Source organism: Hypanus sabinus, chromosome 10 (genome assembly GCF_030144855.1).
Source record: "Hypanus sabinus isolate sHypSab1 chromosome 10, sHypSab1.hap1, whole genome shotgun sequence".
NCBI lineage: Eukaryota > Metazoa > Chordata > Chondrichthyes > Myliobatiformes > Dasyatidae > Hypanus > Hypanus sabinus.
In genome coordinates, this window is record NC_082715.1 from 63,035,198 (window position 1) to 63,055,667 (window position 20,470).

At 41.7% G+C, this 20,470-nt stretch overlaps 1 protein-coding gene across 18 annotated transcripts in view; it reads right to left on the reverse strand.

Annotated features, from left to right (window-relative positions):
• Positions 1 to 20,470, reverse strand: part of LOC132400704 (doublecortin domain-containing protein 2) — a 159,141-nt gene that overhangs the window by 100,885 nt on the left and 37,786 nt on the right. For all 18 annotated transcript variants that reach the window (XM_059981961.1, XM_059981962.1, XM_059981959.1 and 15 more), the window contains one exon: positions 9,791 to 9,922. In XM_059981961.1, the coding sequence (XP_059837944.1) occupies positions 9,791 to 9,922 (132 nt within the window). The remainder of the gene's footprint in view (positions 1 to 9,790; positions 9,923 to 20,470) is intronic.

A 20,470-nucleotide genomic window follows, 5' to 3' on the forward strand; every position in this document is an offset into this window, starting at 1 on the left:
AAATTTACCACCCCATCATCCAAATCATTAACATATATGACAAACAACATTGAACCCAGTACAGATCCCTGAGGCAGACCACTAATCACTGGTCTCCAACCTGACAAACAGTTATCCACCACTACTCTCTGGCATCTCCCATCCAGCCACTGTTGAATCCATTTTACTACTTCAATATTAATACCTAATCAGTGAAATTTCCTAACCAACCTTCCGTGCGGAACCTTGTGAAAGGCCTTACTGAAGTCCATATAGACAACATCCACTGCTTTATGCTCATCAGCTTTCCTAGCAACCTCTTCAAAAACTTCAATAAGATTCGTCAAACATGACCTTCTATGCACAAATCCATGTTCCTGTTCCTAATCAGACCCTGTCTATCCAGATAATTACATATACCATCTCTAAGAATAATTTCCATTAATTTACCCACCACTGACATCAAACTTACAGGCTGATAATTGTTAGGTTTACTCTTAGAGCCCTTTTTAAACAATGGAACCACATGAGCAATATGCCAATCCTCCGGCACCATCCCCGTTCCTAATAACATTTGAAATATTTCTGCCAGAGCCCCTGCTATTTCTACACTAACTTCCCTCAAGGTCCTAGGAAATATCCTGTAAGGACCCGGAGTCTTATCCACTTTTATATTCTTTAAAAGCACCAGTAAACGCCAGTACTTCCCCTTCTTTAATCATCATAGTTTCCATAACTACCATGCTTGTTTCCCTTACCTTACACAATTCAATATCCTTCTCCTTAGTGAATACCAAAGAAAAGAAATTGTTCAAAATCTCCCCCATCTCTTTTGTCTCCACACATAGCTGTCCACTCTGATTCTCTAAGGGACCAATTTTATCCCTCACTATCCTTTTGCTATTAATATAACTGTAGAAACCCTTTGGATTTATTCTCACCTTACTTGTCAAAGCAACTTCATATATTCTTTTAGCTTTACTAATTTCTTTCTTAAGATTCTTTTACATTCTTTATATTCCTTGAGCACCTCATTTACTCCATGCTGCCTATATTTATTGTAGATCTCTCTTTTTTCGAACCAAGTTTCCAATATCCCTTGAAACCCATGGCTCTCTCAAACTTTTAACCTTTCCTTTCAACCTAATAGGAACATAAAGATTCTGTGTGACAAGTTAAAGGATAAGACACTAAAGATCTGTTAAGTTCAAAAATTGTTTAAAGCCAGTGAAAACACATGTTAAAAAGGGCTAAAATACTTACAGGTATTTAATTCATTTCATTGTTTCTTTCATTCTTTATTGTGTAAAGTTAAGCCCTGATAGTATTATCAGTGATCTGCAGAGTAGCCTTGATCTGCTAGCCAAAGGTTGATTGCTTCTGTCTCCATCCACATACCCAGGAGACATCACGGTACTGTCTTCACCTGAGTAAATTCTCAATAAGGAAATCACATCACATCTTTGTCGTGATTATCTCTCCCCATTTTTCAGGGGCGTAACATTATGGAGGCACCACTGAGATGGCGCTTCAGATGTCTGTTGTCCACAACCTGGTGGCCGAATTCTGCAGCAGCTAAATTCTCCCCACAATACAACTCTGGCATGCTGTAAGCAGTAGTAGGAGGGTTACATACCCTGACTAGAGACAATTTGCTCGAAGTTTGTGATTTTCTTGACCTATCAGGCGAGCGAAGAACAACTGTTGAAGGAAAGTCTGGCATATCACTAGTGACTCATGTAATGAAATTTCTTGAAAGAGAAGTGGCAGAGTGAGACGATAATGGCCGGTCAGAACTGTTGCGACTGAAAGAGCAAATTGCAGACTTGACTAAGGGTACAGATAATGGAGCAGCCCCAGCCGGGGAAAGTGAGCAGCTCACTCCTGTTAATGCTGCTGTTCATGAGCCTCAGTACCGGTCTCAAGCTACCGTGAGCCCACAAGTCAGCAGGCAGCCTCCGTCAGTACTCAGCCGCAGCAGCCAAGCCCATGCTGGCGCAAAGATTTCAACATTTTCAAAGATTTTCAAAGATTTCAAAGATTTCTCTGGCCAAATAGGCGAACCAGGTCAAAAGGATAAACTGACGTTCTCCAGCTTTGCTCAGCAGATTGAGAATGGACTGAACAAACGTTATCCTGAAATAGAAATAGTAGATGCCGCAATTAGAGCTATTTCTCCAGGCTCGCAGTTACACAGCTATTTGGAGGGAAGACCCAACCTGACTCTCCCCACACTCCGACGCATCCTGCGCTCCCACTTCCAAGGAAAGAGTGCTTTACGAGCAGCTAGATTCTGAAGCAAAGAACAGCAGAGAAACCCCTCAGAGTGTCCTCTTGCGGGTTCTAGATTTGAGGCAGAAAGTGCTGTTTGCTTGCCAAGAGTCAGAATCAGGGCTTGGGTATGATCCAGCTTTAGTCCTGCGCATGCGTTTACACACATTACTTACTGGTCACCTTTTAAAGAGGACGTGACCATGTTATTTCAGCCAGACCTGAACCCACAGTGGCCAGGTGGTCTTGAGTTTTACAACACACTAGTCAGAGTCAGGAAGGGTGTACTCCCAGTTTTCACAGTTGATGTTTCTAACCCAACTGGCCATGACATTGTTCTGCCGGGGCGCACTTTAATCGGCACAGTACAAACTATTATGATGGTTCTGCCTGCCCCGATTTCTGAGAAAGTTGCAACACTAGCCACAGTGAGCCACACCAGCATGAGACCCTCAGGTCGTGCCAGTGAACAGTGGGACCCACCTGTAGATCTAAGTCCCCTCAGTGAGGATCAGAGACCGGTAGTCAGACAGATGCTTAGAGAAGAGGGTCATTCCTTCTCAAGGTCGGACAATGATATTGGCTGCATTGAAAACTTGCATATGACTATTTTGCTCAAAGACACCGAACCAGTCAAACGCACATATATATCAGTTCCAGGCCCCCTGTACCAGGAAATGAAGGGTTACCTCCATGATCTGATAGCACAGGGCTCGTTCAGGAAGTCCAGCTCCTCATACTCCTCCCCGGCTGTGTGCGTTAGAAAAAAAGGTGGCACCCTCCGGTTGTACATAGATTACAGAGACCGGAACAGGAAGACCCATCCCGACCGTCAGTCTATCCGTCGTGTCCAAGACATCATGGACAGTCTAGGTGGTAACTCCTGGTTTTCCCTCCTCGATCAGGGAAAAGCTCACCACCAGGGATTCACGTCAGAAGAGAAGACAGCTGTTGTTACCCCGTGGGGGCTTTATGAGTGGATTCACATCCCTTTCGGCCTCATGAACGCCCCTGCGCCCTTCCAACGTTGTATAGAGGAATGTTTGGAAGGGCTTCAGGGTGACATCTGCGTTACTTATCTGGACGATACACTGGTTTTCAGTAAAACCTTCGACGACCATGTGAATAATGTACGAACAGTGCTGCAACACCTCAGAGAGTAAGGCATCAAACTCAAGCCAAGTAAGTGTGACCTATTCAAGCATGAGGTCTGCTGTTTGGGCAGAAGGGTTTCTGCAGAGGGCAGTAGAGTTGATCCAGCCGACTTCAAAGCTGTTAGAGCACTAAAAGACATCAGACCTCAGACTTAGGGCCAACTCAGAAAAATATTTGGTTTGCTCACTGGCAGTACATAAAAGACTTTCAGCGGAAAGCCAGCAGTCTGTATGAGCTTCTGAAAACAGATCCGGCTGAAGTTCCTGACAACAGAAAACCACAAACCAGGGTAAAGAAAGTGAGCCATGTTGTACCCTCAAACAAGCCAATCATGTGGACAGACCAGCACCAACAGGTAATTGAACAGCCGATTGACTGTCTGCTCCATCCACCGGTGTTAGGTGTCCCTGATTTCACTCAGCCATTCACTGTACACACGGATGCATCACACCAAGGCTTGGGAGCGGTGCTGTATCAGAAACAAGACGGCAAGCTTAGAGTTATTGCTTATGGCTCTCGCACATTGACGGCAGCAGAAAGGAACTATCACCTCCATGCAGGCAAGCTAGAATTCCTGGCTTTAAAATGGGCGATCACTGACAAGTTCCGCGATTATCTGTACTATGCCCCGACCTTCACTGTGTATAGTGATAACAACCCGCTCACCTACATCCTGTCGACTGCAGAACTGAACGAGACCACTTCCAGGTGGGTTGCAGAGTTGGCTGATTTCCACTTTACCATTAAGTACAGACCGGGAAAAGAGAACAGTGATGCCGATGCTTTGTTGAGAATGCCGCTGGATGTAGAGTCAATGATGAGAGAATGTTCAGAGGAACTGCCGCCTAACACCATCGCTGCCGCCATACAAGCTGTTGAGGTACAGAAAGAGTCCCCAGCAACTTGGTCACTCACAGCTGTATCTATGTCAGCCTCAGCTGAAAATGAGCCAGCCACTGCGTCCATCAGCCCAATACCAAAAGAACAGTTAAGAGTAGCACAAAAATCAGACCCCGTCATCTGTCCTGTGTTAGAGAGTAGACTGTCAGGTTCCAAGCCACCAGTCAGAGAGCTGAGAGCATTCAGTCCAAGGACAAAATGCCTGTTCAGAGAATGGGACAAACTGACAATAGACGATGATGGCATTCTACACAGAACCACCACTGCCTGCAAGCAATTAATCTTGCCGGAAAGCTACAGAGGGAAGGTGTTGGAAGAACTGCTCAATCACATGGGACACCAGGGCGCTGATCACACAGTATCTTTAGTGTGTGACCGCTTCTTCTGGCCATATATGCAATCAGACATAGAGCACTACGTGACCAAAGCCTGCACTTGTCTAAAACAGAAAAAGCCGTGCCACGATACCAGGGCCCCCTTGACAAATATTGTGACAACACAGCCACTTGAATTGGGGTGCATTGACTTCCTCCATCTCGACCGATGCAAAGGTGGATATGAGTACATCCTTGCTATGTTTGATCATTTCACACGTTTTGCTCAGGCATACGCAATCACATCAAAGTCAGGGGAAACTGCTGCAAATCTCATCTTCAATGACTATGCCCTGAAGTTTGGCTTCCCCTCTCGCATCCACCGTGACCAAGGAGAAGAGTTCGAGAATCAGTTGTTCAGTCAGTTGAAGAAGCTCAGCGGAGTGGCTGGGTCCAGAACAACGCCCGGTCGAGTGGAACACATGAATAGGACATGGTTGCAAATGCTAAGGACACTGACGGAGACACAGAAATCAAACTGGAAGGAGTCCCTGAACAAACTGGTGTGTGCCTATAACTGCACACTCTGCGAAGTGACAGGCTACTCACCATTTTACCTCCTGTATGGGAGATCACCCAGGCTGCCAGCTGATATGCTCTTTGGACTGCACACAGAGCCAGGTTCCAGTGATCAGCGAAATTATGTTGAAAAATGGAAACAAGGTATGGAGGAAGCATACACCATTGTGAACCAAAATGCTCAAAGGGCTGCCGAAAGGAGTAAAATGTACGATGACACAAAAGTAAGGAGTTCAGTGCTACAACACGGTGAGCATGTCCTGATACCCAGAGGAGGACCAGGTAAACTCTGAAACTATTGGGAGGACACAGCCCACACAGTGGCGAGACAAATGGGGTCTGACCTGCCAATTTATGAACTGAGACCAGAAAGGGGTAAGGGACGCTCCAGAGCCCTGCACAGAAACTTGCTAATGCCCTGTGATCACTTACCTTTCGAGACACAACCAGAGATAGCTACAAACAACCAGGAGAGACAGGAAAAGAGACACCAGCCTGCACATCAAACTCGGGAATCAGACGAGGACAGTGAGGATGAGTAGGAGCTTCATTATGAGCCACTCCGGCCCCCCATGGTGCCAGCAGAAGGAAATGAGACATTGGGTGAACCAGAGATGGAGCCTGAACACAGGCACCCACCAGCAGAAAGGAGGGTTGAAACACAAGCTCCTGTTGCACCACCCACGCAGCCTCCTGAAGGGGATCAGCTGGAGGAGTTTAGTGCACCTGCTGAAAACCCACCTGGTGAGGAAACAGACTTACCTGCTGGAAATCTGCCTGATGAGCATTCCTCACACCCCTCGTCTTCATCAAGTGCTGCTACTGAACCTGAGGAGCTGCCGTACCAGCCACCACAAAGGCAGAGACACCCGCCGAGACGTACGACCTACGATCAGCTTGGCGCCCCTTCCTGCTACAGTGTCCAGCCAGCACCTCAGACGTTGCCTCTCTACCATGCACCAGGACTGGTCCCATGGCTGCCACCCATACAGCCATTCTACTTCCAGCCTCCCCCCATGTATGGACACCAGCCAGTGTGAGCTTACAGACTTGATGTTTGACTAACATCACGGGCAATGCATAGACTATTTATGCAGATCATTGCCATGAGAGACTAATGGACTGTTGAAAGACTGTTTCAGTGGCTTGTCACCAGGCAGGGACTGTGGCCCTGTGATTGTGGACTATTGACAGTCATCAAACTGTGTCCCTTGAGTACCAACTCACAGAAGGTCTTCAGTGCCAAGTTCATAAGAGACTGGGAAAAAAAAAGGGAAAAGGGAAAATTGTTTAATGTTGGGATAACATTTATTTTTGTAGGGGAGTGTGTGACAAGTTAAAGGATAAGACACTAAAGATCTGTTAAGTTCAAAAATTGTTTAAAACCAGTGATGTTAAAAAAGGGCTAAAATACTGACAGGTATTTAATTCATTTCATTGTTTCTTTCATTCTTTATTGTGTAAAATTAAGCCCTGATAGTATTATCAGTGATCTGCAGAGTAGCCTTGATCTGCTAGCCAGAGGTCGATTGCTTCTGTCTCCACCCACATACCCAGGGGACATTGCAGTACTTTCTTCACTTGAGTAAATTCTCAATGAGGAAACCACATCACGTCTTTGTCGTGATTATCTCTCCCCATTTTTCAGGGGTGTAACAACTGTACCCTCAAAATTTCACCTTTAAATGACCTCCATTTCTCTATTACATCCTTCCCATAAAACAAATTGTCCCAATCCACTCTTTCTAAATCCTTTCACAACTCAAAGTTAGCCTTTCTCCAATCAAAAATCTCAACCCTGGGTCCAGTCCTATCCTTCTCCATAATTATATTGAAACTAATGGCATTGTGATCACTGGACCCAAAGTGCTCCCCAACACATACCTCCGTCATCTGACCTCTCTCATTCCCTAACAGGAGATCCAACACTGCCCCTTCTCTAGTTGGTACCTCTATGTATTCCTGCAAAAAAACTATCCTGCACACATTTCACAAACTCCAAACCTTATGAAGGGAGATTGACTCATAGTGGATTACACTCGCAGGAACTCTGAAAAATAAAATTATGCAAAGGAAGACAAGATAGAAGCAGGGAAGTTGCTTCCACTGGTAGGTGAAAGTAGAAATGGAGGTCATAGGCCCAAGAATTAAGGGAGCAGATTTAGGATGGAAATGAGGCTACCTCATTAAATATATTTAAGGCACTGGAAGATTTTTGCATAGTAGGTGAAATGTTTTTAAGTGGATCAAGATTAGCTTCATTTATAACATGAACATCAAAACATTGAAACACATTATTTAGTGAAGTAAGTAGTTTGTGCCAACCACACAGTCTAGATGCTGCTGGTGCTAACATATCATGCCCAAAACTTACTAACCTTAACCATAACTATATCTTTGGAATATGGGAGGTCTGTGGAGTACATGGATGAAACCCATGCAGTCATGGGGGAGAACATACAAACTCCTCACGGAAAGCAGTGTGAATTGAATCCTGATCCTACACAGCTGGCGCTGGTTAACCACTATGCCGAAGTCAGGATTATGCAGAAAAAGCAGGTAACTGATCTGAGTCAGTTACTCAGATCAGGCACATTCTTAATGAACAGTAGAGCAGACCGCACAGGCCAGTTAGCCTACTCCTGTTCCTATTTCTTATATTCCTTCAGAACTCCCTTCACCCCTCAAGCCCCTTGTCAAATCTCCTCTGCTCCTCAAACTGATCATTCTCTCTACATCCTACCCAATCTGGACCAGCTTCACGGCCTGCTGGATCCCTCAGTATTGTTCTTTTTCCCAGTATCAATCCCTTGTTATTCTCTTCACCTGCCCACCCATACACACACAAACAGCATGAAATGGAGATTCTCCCACCTTTCTTGATAGTTACCCCTCAATTTCCACCAAATCTGCAATCCTCTCCCAATGCATTTCCACCTCAACTTTTTTCCAGAGCAGAGTTACACCAGCACTCTGCACTGCTACACACTTCCTCCATCACCTCCACACTCTGCAGTAGCAGGAGGTAATCGGATGTGGCCTTTCTTAATCTTTACACTTTTATGGCCTGTTCAACTATATGTGGACCTTGGTAACTTGTTCCAAACTGGTGCAGGCAGCTTTCCCAGCACCTCTTCAATACAAAAGTCTGCACTTTGAAGAATCTTTCCCACTTAAAGGATTATAAAATAAAATTTATCATAAGAGTATGGTGTATTGGCCTTCATCAATCATGGAATTGAATTTAGGAGCTGAGAGGTAATGTTACAGCTATATGGGACCCTGGTCAGACCCCACTTGGAGTACTGTGCTCAGTTCTGGTCACCTCACTACAGGAAGGACGTGGAAGCCATAGAAAGGGTGCAGAGGAGATTTACAAGGATGTTGCCTGGATTGCGGAGCATGCCTTATGAGAATAGGTTGAGTGAACTCATCCTTTTCTCCTTGGAGTGAAGAAGGTTGAGAGGTGACCCGATAGAGGTATACAAGATGATGAGAGGCATTGATCGTGTGGATAGTCAGAGGCTTTTTCCCAGAGCTGAGATGGTTGCCACAAGAGGACACAGGGCTAAGGTGCTAGGGAGTAGGTACAGAGGAGATGTCAGGGGTAAGTTTTTCACTCAGAGAGTGGCGAGTGCATGGAATGGGCTGCCAGCAATGGTGGTGGAGATGGATATGATAGGGTCTTTTTAGAGGCTTTTAGATAGGTACATGGAGCTTAGAAAAATAGACAGCTATAGGTAAGCCTAGTAATTTCTAAGATAGGGATGTGTTCGGCACAACTTTGTGGGCTGAAGAGCCTGTATTGTGCTGTAGGTTTTCTATGTTTCTATGTAAAAGCAAATAAGGCTCAGCTAGTCAAATACCTTTAGAACAACAGACCCAATACATAAAGCCTCACATTCAACCAACCACAACTGTTTCATTATTCATGGTGGTTGGTAGATTTTATAGCATTCCCCTTTAACAAGTTCAAAGTAATCAACTCATCTCAGTTTTAATTTTCCAAAAGTTATGTTTTTCCTTTTTTTATGAATGCTCATCTGTTCCTATTGTTCTTTCCCCCAGTATTTGTTTCAAAACGTCCTAACTACTTTATTTTTATACAGCTCAGAGTAGCAAATAATTATATGAAAATAATCAACTCAGCCTTGAATCATTTTGTTTACACATTTATAATTACCAAAATCAGACCTGAAAATTGTGCATCCCCTGTACCTGGAAACCGCACACCCAGAAATTATTGCTAGTTACGATTTTGTATACTTTTCCTATTGTAATGTTAATTTAGTTTTAGTTATCATAGGAACTACCGTTAACAATAAGAACATAACTACATATTAATTTTTAGTCAATAAGAATAATTCTATTTGCCCCGCTCTATATGCTGTATTTTGATCTGAAATTGAACTTACATGAACTACATTGCAAAACATGTGAACAGTGTGAAATTTCACGACAAATGTATTTGCATTTCTTACCACTTGATAGCGTTTAATAGTCACCAGCAATGGCAGAGAATTCCAGCCTTAACAGAAACAGATAGTATCTCACATATTTTTAGTACCTGACTAGTAAGAGTAAAAGTCTACCTCTGAACAGCTCCAGTGCGTAAGTGAACTTTTTCTGTGATCGAGGCAAGGACACGGTTCCAGTCTTGGACTGTATGTTTTGGTAGAAGCAATCTCACAGGGGGTATCAGCAGGTCTCCATTGGTAAAGATGCTAACGAACAGTGGAGGAAGATGGAAATGTAGAAAAAAAAACTGTTGTTAGTTCATAAAATTATTTCTTTAAGACAATTCTTACATCTTATACTGAACTCATTATCAGCAAAGAGGGATGAACGATCCAGCAGTCTCAGGAAAAAGAGGGATGGTTAGTAAATATTTCAGTTCTTAACAGTTCTCAGGTCGAAGTGATGCTGAAGATGACTAGAATTTAAGTAAAGGAAAAGGGGAAGAATCTGGCAAGCAGCAAAAAAAGACCTTCAAGGAAACAACAAAACAGAGCTGGACTAAAAAAATGTATCATAAGAGAAATCAAAGATAAGCAAAAGCTTTGTGGTAGAGGTCAGAGGAAATGGTGACAAAAATCAGTACCAATGTATATATACTGCCTATAATCCTTTTCATACCAATCTGGTTAGAATAAATCCCTTCGTAGTTTGCAGTACTGAAGCTTCACAGTATCAAAAGGAAACAGTTAAAAAAAAGTTCTAGACAGACACATTTCCAAGCAGAGCAAGAAAGCAGTCAATTGAAACAAATTGTTTCATTTACAACAAGATTATAGATAATTTATGAAACAAAGAAATGCACAAATTTAGATGTTACTTCTATGTTATCTTGCAGAAATTATCCAGTGTATCATATTCAATCAACTTAGTTCAGAGTAAAGCAAATGTTTAAGTGGATACTATTCCAGCAACTAACAGTCAAAAGAGTTCTTCATAAAGACCTTTATCCCCACTACTTAAAGGAAAAAATTACTATTAAAAGAATGCTTTCATTGAAATCTGTGGTCATAAATCAATTTTTGTTGATATTTTCCAATACGAACCCTGATGAAATGAGCTTCAAATTACCTCGGACTTTTTGGAAAATGTTCCTACAGATGTGGACAGCTGCTCTGAATCTTCTGCCAATTTCAGCAGATGTAGCCCAATTCACAATCTGAATTTAAGGAGCAGCCATTCCCAATCCTGTTCCAGTATTAGCATCACTAGAAGACAGCAGTCTTCTAATTCCAATGGCAGGGAAACAGACCCTGAAAAGCGTGTGCATTTATCCTACAGTACTGTCCTTTATCTCTGTCAAGCGCCAAACTGGAGTATGTGGATATAAACGGGACGTTCAGCACCAGGAACATTTCAGAAGGATCTGATTAGTTTAATTCTTTATTGAGGTGACTCGCATGTTTTATTAGATCCACAAGGAAATTTCAAATAACACTCATTAAAGGGCCTCCTTGCTGCCAATTTAAGAACTACTTTTTGGTGAATGAACTCATTAATAAAAGCAAAAATTTTATGGAACTCATCACAATGTAATAGAAATTCTTTTGAATGGGGCATTCTTTTACTATGCACTAGATGATACGCTGGAAGCCTGGATGAAATAGGCATTCCCTAGTACAGGAGATACATGTTAGGAAAATACACCTTAGTCCTCTGTATGGGATGGAATTACTGACATGGGATGAGGGTCCTAATGCAGGATCCCCTCACACACACAGATGCTGTTCAACATGCTGAGTTTCTCTTGCAGATTTTTGTTGGTAGATGCTAACATCTACAGTCTCTTGTGTCACCAATGAACATTGATTGCTAGATCCATCATTCTGTATATACTAGTATTTGACATTGCTGTTTCAACATTCATATTTCCAATAGTAGATTGGGCTTAATTCCAAGAGCAGTTCTTCCTAAAGGAAGAAAGTTTGCTCCAGAGCTAGCTAAATGGCCCATTCTTACATGAACCAATCAGAGAAACTGCAATCTAAGTAAACCATGAATCCTTTCGCAGTGGATACAGCCATCCATTTTCCTTGGAGGGGCGGTGGGGGTGGTTTTTTTGGATAAGGCCTGGATAGCATGAACACGGAGAGGATATTTCCATTAGTAGGAGTCTAGGATCTGGGACAGAGGCTCAGAGTAAATAGGCAACCCTGAGATGAGGAAGAATTTTTTCAGCCAGAGTGGTGAATCCACGGGATTTTTAGCCACTAAGGGCTGTAAAGGCTGAGTTATTGGGTGTATTTAAGACAGAGATTCATGGGTTATTGATTGGTAAAGGGTTATGCAGAGAAGCTAGGAGAATAAGATTGGTAACAAAAAATATCAGCCATGATTGAATGGGTCAAAAGGCCTGGTAGTTGAACAGCTCTGCTCGTAACTTATGGTCTACAGTGTTATGAGGGAGCCCAGAGTAATCTACCATTTACTTTCCACTCCCAACAACATAATCTTCTACTTGAAGAGTAGTTTCCACTCCCACATGGGCCTCCACCACTACAAACTATCTATCATGCTAGTAGAAGAAGAGATCCCATTTATAACTGCTACTTTAAGAGTTCCCATGCCAGTGTGTAACCATGCTCTTAATTTCATACTTCCTACATGCACTGGATATTGCCTGCTGTTATCCTGCATATCCACGCTGAAGGCCTAAATTCACAGTGCTTATGGACATGACCCTTCACACATTGTGCAGGAAAGGAACTCACTGTCCTGCACTAATCCAGGAGGCCAGGTCCTCTGGAGATCACACTTCTCACCTGCTTCAATGTAGTTTCTGGGTCAGTATCTCTTAGCATCTTGGTGGTAGAGCTGGGAAAACTGATACCTCATAACTCCTGCCACTTTTTGTTTAATCCTGACCTTATCTGTCTGTGCAGAGCTTGCATGTTTTTCATGTGCCTGTATGTGACTCTTGATTTCCTTCCATATCCTTAAAATGTGGGTCAGGAGGTTAATCAGTCATTATAAATTGCCTACAGTATATTTGAAAGTGTTTGGACTTGGGGGGGGGGGAAGGGGGATTGATCTGAATGTAGGGTAAAGAAAATAAATCTGAGTAAAAAGAGGTGCTTGATAGGCAGCTCACACTAGGTGGGTATAAGGGCTTGCTTCAGAGTTGTCTTTTTATGACTGTCTTCTTTCATTGGACCCCACCAGAGTGAGTTTGTACACTATATCTGTAAGACATGTCAGGACATTATCCTCTTGTAGATAAATTCCTGCCAAATAACTCAGCCAAATCCAGTTTTTATGGAGCATTTATTCATGTTATCCCACAACTGATTGCTTTACTTTAGATAATTTAGTTTAATTTTTTAAATTTAGATAATATCTAAAAATTGTTCCAGTTAGGACTTTAATTTTTACTTTGTATTCCAGGATACACAGTGACATCCAGTGGTATAATTTTGCCTTACATAATCCGTTTTCTACTGTTGGAGTTTGATTATCAGCATTTCAACATCTCACCTCAAGTTTCATGAGTAGACTTTTTCATTCCTGTGTCACACAGGCAGCTTTTAAAAGTGAGTCCATAATGCATGCTCATTTGCACACATAACACATAGAGAGCATACAGTAGCAATTTCGGTCTCATTTATAACCATCCAGTATCTGACCATCATATTTCTGTTTACACGATAAGGCAATGTATGAAATAAAATAAACCCAAATGGGACAATGGCTATTTCAAGATCTTAATTGAACACTACAAAAGCATTAACAAGAGAAAATCTTCAGACGCTGGCAATCCGAGGATTACACAGAAAATGCTGAAGGGTCTCAGCAGGCCAGGTAGCATCTATAGAAAAAAGAACAGTGAACGTTTCTGGCTGAAACCCTTTGGCAGGAAACTACAAAAGCATTCACCATTAACTTTGAAAAGCAGAGTGAAAGTGAAGCCATTCTCCAAGCTAATGGCTACAGTCATCCTTAATATCTCTCCTCATAAACACAGGTAATACTTCAGTTATTCTCTGAAGTACTGTTTGAAGGACTGCCTGACACTGGAGCATTCAACCATAGCTTTCTATACACAGTACACTAATGCACGGATCTAATTTTGGACTCAGCAAATCATCAAATAAGGCTGCATCACTATATGCATCATATCAAGAAAGAGCGTATTAGGATGCCAGGAGTGTTGGATATTTGGAAAATGAGACTTTGTTCCATGGAAGGAAATTAACATAGGACATGGAACAGTGCAGCTCAGGAACGGGCCTCTGGCCCACAATTTCTGCACTCATCAGAATGTCAATTTAAACTAATCCCACTTACTCCTGCCTATTGTCTGTATCTCTCTGTTCCTTGCCTGTTTATGTCTCTGTCTAAGCCCCTTAAACTTTGCTCGCTTATCCGTTTCTACCAGCTCCCAGGCAGCCAATTCCAGGCACCCACGTGTTTAAAAAAAAAATTGCCTCACTAATCTCCTTTAATCTTTTCACCATCCCCTCATCTTAAAACTATGCCCTCTAATATTTGACATTTCTATCCTGGATAAAAAGACTTGTTCCTGCTGAACCTCTTGTGATCCCTCTCCTAAATTCACATCCTTCCTGTAATACAATGACCAGAACCACACACAATATTCTAAATGGGGCCTAACCAAAGTTGCAACTGCATCATGACTTCCTAATGTTTACACAAATGAAAGCAAGCAGGCTATTTAGCTTTTCTTTAAAACCTGCCTAAACAGCCAATTTCATGGAGCTATGGCCTTGCTCTTCAAAGTCCCTCTATAGTACATCTGAACAACTGGCATCCCATCGCACTTACCTCAATAATAAGCAAAAGCTTTGATTGGCTGGTTAAGGACTACATCTGCAACATGCTACCACCCACACTAGACCCCCTACAATTTGCCTACCCATACAACCAATCGACAGACGACACAATAGCCACAGCTCTACACACCGTCCTTACACATCTGGAGAAGAAGGATGCTTATGTGTAAATGCTGTTCTTGGACTATAGTTTAGCATCACCCTGCCTTGTGCAGTTGGATCCTGGACTTCCCATCAAATCACCAGCAGATGCTAAAAGTGGGCTCCCTCACTTCTGCCCCTCTGACCCTCAACATAGGTGCCCCTGAGGGCTGTATTCTTTACTCTCTGTATACCCATGACTGTGTCGCCACCCACAGTTCTGATCTGCTAATTAAATTTACTGATGACACTACATTGATTGGCCTAAGCTCAAATAATAACGAGGCAGCCGACAGAGAAGAAGTCATCCCCCTGACACAGTGGTGTTAAGAAAACAACCTCTCCCTCAATGTCACAAAAACAAAGGAGCTGGTTGTGGACTACAGGAGGAATGGAGGCAGGCTAACCCTTATTGATATCAATGGGGTTGAGAAGGTAATTGGCTTTAAGTTCCTTGGCATACACAACACTGAGGAACTCACATGGTCTGTACACATGGGCTATGTGGTGAAAAATGCACTATAGCACTTCTTTCACATCACACATGTTGAAGAAGTTTGTTATGGGCCCCCAAATCCTAAAAGCTTTCTACCAGGGCATGATTGAGAGCATCCTGACTGGCTGTACCACTGTCTGATATGGGAGCTGTACTACCCTTAATCACAGGACTCTGCAGAGAGTACTGCGGACAGCCCAGTACATCTGTAGAAGTGAACAGGTGTGTAAAATGGGCCCGAAGGATCATTGGAGACCCGAGTCACTCCAACCACAAACTGTTCCAGCTGCTACCATCCGAGAAACAGTACCACAGCATTAAAGCCAGGACCAACAAGCTCTGGCACAGCTTCTTCCACCAGGCCATCAGACCGCTTAATTCATGCTGACACAACTGTATTTCAATGTTATATTGGCCATCCTGTTGTACATACTATTTATTACAAATTACTGTAAATTGCACTTTACACATTTAAATGGAGATGCAACATAAAGATTTTTGCTCTTCATATCTATGAAGGATCAAAGTAATAAAGTCAATCCAATTCAATACTCTTAAAGATATGTATTCACCTCCCAAAAAACATCAACTCACATTTGACCAGATTAAACCTCATCTGCCAATCCTCTGCCCAGATTTCCAACTGATCTATATCTTGCTGTATCCTTTGACAACCTTCCTCGCTACTCATAACTCCACCAACTCTTGTGTCATCTGCAAATGTACTAAGTGGAGCTTCTACATTTTCATCTAAATTTTTAATACACATATTACAAATAGAGTGGTGATCCTAATGGATCACTACTGATTACAGAACTCCAGTCTGAAAATCATCCCTCCACTTTTTCTGTCTTCCATGACCAAGTTAACTTACCGATTTGTCATCATACTCATGTGACTTAATCTTTTTGAGCAGCCTATCATGAGGGACTTCATCAAATGTTTGACTTAAAGCCCATGTGGACAACGTACACTGCCTCATAACTCATCTTCAAAACTGCCTCAAAATACTCAAATGAGTTTATGAGGAAGGACCTCCTCTGCATAAAGCCATGAAGAACCTAGAATGGCGGTTAAAATTGCCATTTGACTTGGAATACAAAAGATTGTTTTCAATGGTTAATGAACCAATAAGAAGGTTCAGCATACCAACAGAAATTCCTCCACTATCCTCTACTACTCTTCACCGGCTAATGCTAAGGGACCTGAACAAATGGTTAGGAGCTAGATGCCACAGTTCATCTGTGGAAACCAAAATTATACTATTGTGTGTTCAGGAAACCTATATACAAGTCCCAACACTCAGTGGCCACTTTATTAGGTACCTCCTGAACATATGGAGTGTACGTTTATAGTCTTCTGCTGCAGTAGCGCATCTACTTCAAGATTCAATGTGTTGTACATATAGAGACACTCTTCTGTACAGCACTGTTGTAACGTGAGGTTATTTTAATTACTCTCGCCTTCCTGTCAAGCTCGAACCATTCTGGTCATTCTCCCCTGACCTCACTCATTAACAAGACTTTCTCACACCCACACAACTGCCTATCGTTCACTGAATGTTTCTTTTTAACTCCTCACACTATTCCCTGTAAACTCTAGAGACTGTTGTGTATGAAAATCCCAGGAGATCAGCAGTTTCTGAGATACTCAGACCATCTCATCTGGCATCATTCCACTGACAGAGTCACTGAGATCACATTTCTTCACCATTTTGATACTTGATCTGAACAAATGAACCTCTTGACCATGTCTTTATGCTTTTATACACTGAGTTGCTGCTACTTGATTGGCTGATTAGATTTTTGTTTTTGTGAGCCAGGTATATAGGCACACCTAATAAAGTGACCACTGTGTGTACATTTCTCATTGGCTAAGTATATATTAATGCATGATTTTATTAAACTTCCCGCCTGATAATTAACTTTAAGCCTTACATTAAGCTTATGACTAGCACCATCTTGTGGATTTGCTTAGCCAAAGCAGAAAAGCACAATACATCTGAAGACAATTCTCTGTCCATTTGCATGACCAGCTGTCAAAACTACTGGATTTATTTTACGAATATATCTTGACATCTTGTTATTAACATTGTGTGTTTTTCTTAATATCTCCTACATGATCCTAATTTTTATATAAACATATTCCCAGGCAAAAAATGTTAAATTCCTAACATTCACCACCCAAACAGCAGCAACAATTTTTTTCCTGAAACTATCCAGTGGAATTCAGTAAATGAGATTAAATATATCATAGTTATAGAGCACAGCACAGTAAAAGGCCCTTCAGTCCATCTAGTCCATGCTGAAACCATTTAAACTGCCTATTCCCATCAACCTGCACCCAGACCATAGTCATCCATACCCCTACTATCCATGTACCTATCCAAACTTCTCTTAAACTTTGAAGTTGACCTTGCATGCACCACTTGTGCTGGCAACTCACTCCACACTCTCATGACCCTCTGAGTGAAGATATTTCCTCTCTTGTTCCCCTTAAATTGCTCACCTTTCATCCTTAAACCACAACCTCTGGTTGTGGTCTCATCCAACCTTAGTGGGAAAAGCCTGCTTGCATTTACCCTTTCTTTACCTATCATAATTGTGCATACCTCCAACAAATCTCTTCTCAATCAGCTACGTTCCAAGGAATAAAGTTCTAATCTATTCAATCTTATAAATCAGGGTCAGACCCAGCAACATCCTTATAAATTTTCTCTGTAATCTTTCAATCTTATTTACATCCTTCCTGACCAAAACTGCACACAATACTCCAAAATAGGCTCCATTAAAGCCTTTTAACAACTTCAATATAACATCCCACTCCTGTACTCAATGCATTGATTTGTGCCCCTATTTACCTGTGAAGCCACATTCAATGAAGAATGTACCTGTATTCCCAGATCCCCCTGTCCTACCATATTTCTCAGTGCCGTACTGTCCACTGTGTAAAACCTACCCTGGTTGGTCCTACTGAAGTGCAAAACCTCACACTCATCTGCATTAAATTCCATCTGCCATTTTTTGGCCCCTTTTGTCAGCTGATGCAGATCCCTCTGCAAGCCATGATAGCCTTCCTCACAGTCCATTACACCCCCAGTATTGGCACACCACTAGTCACGGGCCTCCTCCAGTCAGAGAGGCAACCAACCTACCACCACTCTTTGGCTTAACCCACAAAATCAATGTCAATTCTCAAGTTGTGCTCAATATTAATACTTATCTTGCAACCAAAGTCTATCATTATTTGAATAAACTGGACATGTTTTCTAATTTGCATGTAGTTATGCATTTAGTGCCATGTTTGTATTTAGCAGGAGCTAACTTTATTAGTGCCAACCAGCAATAAATTCACTCTGGTCCATTTCTGACCCATGAATGCACTAGATAGTAATTTTCATTTAAAAGTGATAAAGGCTTCTGTCTCTCAAGTTTGTTTCATAACATGATAAAATCTATGAATAAACTCTTTTCGAGCTTCCAGTCACATACAGGTATCGATTATAATAGAAGTTTCAATGACAAACTGTGCTGCCTTCATCAGGGATGATGCCCAGGCATGTCCAGTCCAGAGATATTTATAGCCCTGTCATCCGTCCCTCAATTGGTTAGTGCTCATCCAATCAGGTTTCTGCTCTCCCACCTTGTTTACAAACAATTTCCAGTTCTTACTTAGCACAAGACCTTCATCTTTGTTAAAATTCCTTTCATCTAGTTTTACTTCAATGGCTTCCTTTACCAGGTGGCCTCAAAAACCTATGGTCATCGGAAGTGCAATGTTCTAATAAAATCTATAACATTTCCCAATGAGATCAAGCTTACAAACTCAAGCCCCAAAGATAAGGCAGCTTGACAATTTATTATCTGAGAGTAAAGTGCCAAGGGTTAAATTGATAACATCAGAGCATGGACTGTGTGTTAGAATCTTATCATGGAGGGATGTATAGTATGTCACCATACTTTGGTCTAAATGATAGCACTGTATCATGCGGAAATATGACCATACCCCATACCCTGGGTTGTAAGATGTCTCTACATGGGGGTGGGGGGGGTGGTGTGAAATCATAACAGATCTGTACGATAGGACTGTTGCAAATGTTGCTGTAAGAGAGACATGACAGCAGAGAGACATGGTATTATGTCATTGTACAGTGGTACATGCTGGTGAGCATCTGGCATATGTGTGCAAGATGACACATAGAAAATTATGTCAGCATGTAGACTGCCCCTTGATTCTCTAAACCCCACACATAATATAAAAGATACATAATGATTTTCTTTATTGACACATGAAGAAGTGAATTATTTTTACAACTCAAGAGCAGTGAGATGTTTGCACATGAAATGTCTCACACCAGTTTGATGTCAACTAAACAATTGCAACAACACATGACGTTGGATGGCACATTTTGAAATCCTCACAGACCTGATATACACATCAATATTTGAACAGTAGGTGTATGCTTACTGATTAAACTAGTGCTGCTTGCATAGCTCTCAAAACAACCAAATACAAGCGAAATACAAAATGTTTGTTGCTGTAAGTGCAGCAACAAAAGTCTCACTGAGAGGAAAGTCTGTTTATATTCCTTTCCTTGATCTTTTATGAATATACACCAAAGCTTATAATTTCACGTTCACATTTCTTATGTTATATACGAGGTAAAATAACAAAACTATTTACAAGTTATGTTTCATATTGTCTTTGTAAAAGATTAATATTAATAATGGTTTTTATTAAATGCTTCTTTTATTTCAATCTCTCTGTTATGCCTTTACTAATATTATGACAATGAATACACATAAACATGCCAAAGCACTCATCCCTTTTTTGAAAAAATGCCCATAATTATTGGGTCTAATTCAAAAATCAGTGATAATCTCTGCTCAAAATTACCATAGCATGCAAGAGAATTTTTTTTTTAATAAGTTTCTTGCCAATTTGGACCCATGCTTTCAAAAAGGTTCCTGAGTACAGGTTGTATGACTGAATCTTTGCACGATATTTACTAAAAACTCATTTGGAGAATCTGAGTGCTGATGGCAAGGTTTACTTTGCACTTTCGGCTCTCACTGAGACCACCTTCCCCAGCTATTCTGTTGTGCCATGATACAGCTGAATGATTTGCTGATCCATCTTAGAACACAATTACGCCTCATCTATGATGATGCATTCAGATTGGGTAAAGACTGCAAGGCACTTACCCTAGGGGAATGAATAAATCAGTTTATTTTTACAGCAAACCGACAGTATTGAAAATTCATATACAGCAAGTGCCATACTGTGAATCAAATGCCAGTTCCTTGAATTAATTACTCAGGCTTCATCAT